General features: G+C 30.9%; 1 protein-coding gene across 1 annotated transcript; it reads right to left on the bottom strand.

Annotated features, from left to right (window-relative positions):
* Nucleotides 1-3,063: 3,063 nt before the first annotated feature.
* LOC113451487 (olfactory receptor 10C1-like) lies at nucleotides 3,064-4,014 on the bottom strand. The gene has a single exon (XM_087915937.1). It carries the CDS (start codon nucleotides 4,012-4,014, stop codon nucleotides 3,064-3,066), a length of 951 nt encoding a protein of 316 aa, XP_087772063.1.
* Nucleotides 4,015-6,649: the final 2,635 nt, after the last annotated feature.

Consider the following 6,649-nt stretch of genomic DNA (forward strand, 5'->3'; position numbering starts at 1 on the left):
CCCTTTGTACAGCAGAAAAGTTTTCTCCCTAAGAAGATAGAATTTTTAATTCCCTGATGCAGATTCCCAATGAGAATTTAATGCTGCCAAAGCAAAATAAAAAATAAAAAAAAATATTTGAAACAGAGAAAACTGGCAAAATAAAAGGCAAAAAAGAAATGTAGAATAAATCATAAACTTCCCATTCATAAAATATGAAGCAGAATTTTAAAATATTCCTAATGCTAGAATGGTTTGTTCTGGGGACTTCTTTAAAAACGTCATTTTTACACTGATTAGTGATGTCCATTTTTCATATTTTATGGTTCTTTTGGAATTCTGAAAATATTATTTCCCCCTTCCCCCAAAAAAAATCTTAACATACCTAATTCTTGTCTTCAATTCAGGTGTGGGATTTTTTAAAAAGTAGAATAATATATATTTCAAATTCTTTCAATATATTCAGTGTAGTGAAAGACTCACATTATTTATTTTCTCATTTATTTATTTATTAGAAACATTGTTTTGATAACATTGGTCAATTTACTTTTTTCAAAAGTTTTGCTTTCTGAAAAACTTTTGGTGAACACTAACATAATTTCAGAATGACTATATCACATAGGACTCCCGAGAAATATGAATTTAACATTTAATTATTATAATTGTCAGTTTCTGACATGCTATAAAGTTCAAGAGGGCTAAAAGTGTTTTTCTGGTGATTTTCATTTTCAGTGTCTATATAGCATCTTGCAGCACTGTTCAACAATAGTCAGACAGTACTGATGGATTCTTGTTCCCAATAATTTAATTAGCTAACAGGTTGAAAATACCTCCCCCTCGTATTTTCTCTATGGCAACAATCCTATGAAGGGCTAAGAGAGAGTGCCTGGCCCAAGATCACCCAACTGGCTTTCATGGCTAAAGGGGAACTTGAAGTCATAATGTCTTGCTTTTTAGCCTGGTATCTTAACTATTAGAAGAATATCTTACAGATGCAGTTTGCCACAGGTGAGGAGGCTCTGAGGATTTTTGTTGCTTTGATCACCACTTTGGTTTGGTTACAAGGCAAAATGCACCACAATAAATAAACAAACAAACAAAAAGAGTGTGGCAGAGATGATTTATCATTTATTTGTGTTTACTTTGTTTTCCTTGAGTTGTATTCCCCAATAATAATAATCCAAAATTATTAAATTTTTATTGTTTTTTAACTTGAAAACTATGATAAGGCAAAAAGATTCTGCGGAACACTAAAGAAACATGTAATCAGCCTACACCAGAGGTCCCCAAGCCCTGTTCAGAACCAGGCTGCACAAACTCCTTCATATGCACCACCTGCTCACACAAATGGAGCTGTGCATGCTTGTGCACCTGCCTATCACTTACAGGGAACTATCCCCTCTCTCCTCTCCCCGCTTCACTGGGCTACTAAGCCACAAAAGTTGGGGAACACTGGCCTCCACCAAAGCAATATATACATCTTAATATTTCAAAGAGAACAGCCAGTAAGAAGGCTGGCTATGAACAATTTTGTTCTGTACTTTAATGTATGTCAAAAATATACCTGAGTTCAGGCTAATTCCCCCCCGCCCTCCACACACATACATATATATATATTTTTTTAAATTAAGAGTCAAATATCTTGTTTGTCACTTTAGCACTTCCAACTTGCTACACCACATTTGATGCCCACAAGCAAATGTACATCCAATCTTTCATAGTTACTTGAAATAGTATAAGACAATAACAATAGAAATATTGTTTTTATACATGAATTTCCTGCAATTATGAAATTAAGTTTGCTACTGAGACTCTTTTTCTTCTCTTTTCATGTCCTTAGAATTATTTTAATGTACATTTTACCCATCTGGAATTTACACATATGTTGGAGAATTCTCAATCCAGAAGAAAAGAACTGTACTTCATCTTGCAATTGCCTTTATTAAATTATTAAACAAAACAAAGTACAAGGTACATCAGTACAAACAAAGCAAAAAAGCAAAACCTCTGCTTGTAATGACTAGGTGTCTGCTTACATCACTAGCATTGTTGTAGGTGCACTTAAATATTGTCTATCTCTAAGTAAAGCACCACAGAAATAACAAAGTTGAAGAAAATAAAACTTTTGGGAGAAATGTGTTTGATTTGCAATTGAATAATACTTAATCTAAACCACTTTGGAATGATTGAAGATTCACACATTTTAATTCCTTCTTGAAAATTAGGTGAATTTCTTTACCCTTCCCTCAAAGTATGAATCCTAGACGAAACTTCTTTGCACAGGCATTCAGAAAATTTGTGCAAAATGTTTTCACAAAGTATTTCCTATAACAGAGCTTTTGGTATGATAATTAATGGGATGGATATTGGAAAACTATGAATTCTAATCCTACCTTAGACACAAAAACTTATTGGATCATATTGGACCACTCATTCTCTTCTACTTTACTTTATAAACTATATATAAACTACATATGGCATATAGTTGCTAAATGCAAAGTGTAATCTGTTCTGATATTGAAAATCTGAGTTGCAAATTCTAATCTAATTTTTAATATAATTATCAGCTCTATAAATCAGAACATGGCATTACCTAAAATACATTATCAGCATGGAAATTGTTGTGGACAATAACAGTGTGAATAGAGCTTATAAATCCACTCCTGGTTTCCCAAGCTTGTTTATTATAGAATTAAATGTGCAACTGGAGAGTTTCTTGCAGCTTTTAAAATATTTTGGAATAAAAACTATTATGACTCAAATCATGCAGGTATCTATTGTTGACTTGCATGTGGATCTAAGTTTTAAAGGAAAGAAATTTGGCTTCCCATATGACTTTGTATTGAAGTAAGTGGCTGCTATAATAAATGTGATCTTTTAATTGGTACGGGAATCTTTTTTTAAAAATGTAACAAATTAGGCTTTAAAAAAACTTTGAAAAATGAGACATCATGAGATATACAAATACATATTGTAAGGTTGAAGATACATCTTCATCATCATCAATAAAATCATCTACCTAATTGTAACAATAGTTTAAGAATTGGATGAGTAAGGCTATTTTTTAAGGAATTGTCTACAAAATCAGCAAAAATAATGTTTCATACTCATGCAGAATTTTGCTAGTATTTCTTTTATGGCATCTTTTACTGGTTTGTTCCTTAAACTGTAGATAACAGGATTAAGCATTGCAGGGGCCATTGTGTAGATGAGAGACAGGAGCTTGCCTAAAGAATCAGAATGATCAAACTTTGGACTTAAATAAGCAAACATAGCTGTGCAATAGAAGAAGATAACAGAGACCATATGTGAATAACATGTGCCTAAGGCCCTTCGCCTTCCAGCGGGTACAGAAAGCTTTGAGATGGCAGTAATAATCAAAATATAGGAAACCAGGATGAATATGAATGGGATGATAAGAACTAGGAATACAGCCAGAATATTTTCCATATTATTTATAAAATTACTTGGGTAATTCAGTCTCATCAGTGGAGAGATATCACAGAAGAAGTGATTAATAACATTAGAACCACATAAGGGCAGAGAAAATATCAACCATGTCTGTAATAGAGATACAAACAAGCCAATGATCCAGCAGCTGGAGACAAAGAGGAAACAGGTTCTCCTGGTCATGAGTCTTATATAGTGCAAGGGATGGCAAATTGCCAAATAACGATCATATGCCATTACAGCCAGGAGGTAACATATAGCAGTTCCCAGGAAGATGTAAAAAAACATCTGCATGGCACACCCCAAGAATGAGATAATCTTCCTCTTTGTTATGAAGTGTACAAGCATTTGAGGCAGAATGACAGATGTATAACAGATATCCAAGAAAGATAAATGCCTAAGGAAAAAATACATGGGAGTGTGTAGAGCCTGGCTATAAATAGTGGCTACAAAGACTATCAAGTTCCCCATCAGAATAAAAAAGTAGATTATCAGGAAAACAGCAAAAAGCAAAGTTTGTAAATCAGTTCTTTCAGAAATTCCAAGGAGTACAAATTCAATAGGAGTGGTACTATTCGCATTCATTATTTTGGGTGCTTTTCCTGTAGGAAAGGAAGAAGGAATGCAATAAAAAATTCATACATATTTAGGACTTGTTTATTTATTATATTTATGACAAAAAAAGAATCAGCAATGTTAATTTCAGACAAATACCAGAACCTTACATAAAGGGTTCATATTTTAATTCTAAACATATGATTTATACTTTTCTAATCTGAAACAGGTTTAATTTTACTTTGCATTTTTCAAGTTTGAAATGCACATTCAAAGTCCATGTACAGAATCCATTACATCAGGAAATGGATCTGTATTTGAAATAAGTCAAACATTAAATTAAAAAGGAGGGAATTATTTGATTGTCAATAAGGAAATATATTGAAAAGTGCACTTCAGTATGTTCATCAATTTTTATTTAAGAGTAATAATAAATACAGCTGAATATATTGTTCCAGATATGTTCCTTTGTTAGATTATATGGGGAAAAAAACAATTATCATATAATTTTCCTTCCATTTCTGCTACATATGATTCAGAATTAATATCTCTTATATTTATATGAAAGAGATACAAAAATGCATTACTTTGCATGTATTAACAATGTAAAGATATTAAGAGAAATTTGGAATATTTATAACAACTAAATATTTGAAAACCTATGACCAGAAAAAGAAATAATTATATATATAGGCAAAAATTTGTTTATTTCTAAGTTTTGGTCCTAAGATCTGCAAATATATGATAATTCGTATTTTTTTAAAATAACTAAAGGTATTGACCTATATCTCTATCATTATAAGCCTCATGAGTGTTTTCATGGATTTCTCTTACATCTTATTCATTAATTCTAGTACTAGGTCAGTTCAGGATATGTATGTAGTTCTTGCACAGTTTTATATTATCTGCATAAAGGCTACTTTTAAAATGTGTTCCATATAATCTGACACATATAGAACCTTCTTGTAAACAGTAAAAATAGCTACCAAGATATATCAAAAGTATAAAAGAAACTAGGTAGAATACATGAAGAATACTTACCAGTGAAAAGCTGAGCTTTTCTTAAAATTTGAATGTAATTTTCAAATACTCATGCAGTGTAAATAATTTTTGATGTTTAGTAATTATAGTTCAATTTTAGTAATTATAATTCAATTTCAAGTTCCAGGTACTTCCACTGATAGTAAAACAGAAAGAGAAGAAAGAGTTATACTGAAAGCAACAATATACAGAATGATGAATGAATTTAACTTCTTTCAATTAATTTCCACTGGGACTTCCCATAGGAGAACCATGGAATATTTCAACAGTAGTATGATTTAATACAATTTATAGACCCTTTCCCCTTTTTTGACTATAAATGATGGCTTGCTCTATCTATTCCTGTTTCTTTCTTTTTTGTGTGTGTAAATTTTATTTGAGTTTTCACAAAAAATACAAATAAAAGATCTTTTTTGAAAGTAGCATAATCCTGAGTTACATTTCTTCGTACAGACACAAATTCAATTTCATGCTCATTTTTATGTTCTATTCCATATCTTATTACTGTTTTACATTTTCTGCATAGCTTCTCCCCTCTTTTAATTTTCTCAATTTTATTTTAATTATCTCATCTCAATTCAAATCATTATATTTATATTTTTTGTCTGTTCTGTTTCAATTATCTATTATCTTTTCCCATTAAACAAAGTTTCTCCTGTAGTTACAGATTGGAGTATTATGCCTTTATATCTTTTAAGTTTATCCATTTAACTCTTATTTAGGCTTCAATATATACCCTAAGGTTATAACATTCAATATAATACATAACTTCCATTCTTATTCTGCTTGGTACATTCTTAAAATACACACTATATTCTTAAAAAAAGAAAAAAATATAAATGTATGTAATTAAAACAACACATTCCATTCTAATTCAATTCTATCATTAATATTAATATTCATTAAAGTCTTAACTTCTTTAACATTACTTTTCAATTAAATATCATACTTCTATGGGAACAATTATAAGCTTTCCATAATTAATCCTCCCCTTCACTTATATTTTATAAAACATTAACTAATTAAAATGTTCCCGTTCCTTCCTAATTCAATTTTCTCATTTATTTTATTTCAGTTATTCTATTAACAAACATTTCACTAAATTACACTAAATATTTTATCCCTCCTTTTAATCATACATTTCCAATTTTCTAAAGTTATTTCTATTACTAATATAACAATACAATCTTATGTACCTTTACAGAATCCCTTTTTCAGTTAAATTTTCACCCATTATCTCTAAATAGGTCCTGTTTCTCTATATCCTGGTCTGGTTCTTTGTAATTTCTTTTCTTTTCCTTCTTCCCTCTCTTCTTCTCTCTCCCCCCTTTACCCCCTTGTCTCTCTACCTCTATTTCTCTCTTCTGTATTCCCCACTTCTGTTGCTTTCCAGTATTATACTTATTTTTCGAATTTTTTTTCAATTTTGTTGTTTTTTAAGTCTTAAATTCTCCATTCTTCTTTCCCCCCTTTCCTGTTTCTTCCCCACATAGAATTACTTGTTCATTAAAGATGGCTTCTTCTTTGTCCCAGTCTTCTTGTTTTGCAGATGTTTCTTGTTGTTTCTCATACTTCCAAATCTCTATTTCTAAGAATTGAAAAACGAAGCCAAAAGAACCCCTCC

This window comes from Pseudonaja textilis, chromosome Z, assembly GCF_049901715.1.
Source record: "Pseudonaja textilis isolate UNSWEBS1 chromosome Z, rPseTex1.2, whole genome shotgun sequence".
NCBI classification, from domain to species: domain Eukaryota; kingdom Metazoa; phylum Chordata; class Lepidosauria; order Squamata; family Elapidae; genus Pseudonaja; species Pseudonaja textilis.

What these genes read in the sequence shown, in the direction of transcription:
- LOC113451487 (XM_087915937.1), bottom strand. Translation starts at nt 4,014, where the DNA reads ATGAATGCGAATAGTACCACTCCTATTGAATTTGTACTCCTTGGAATT.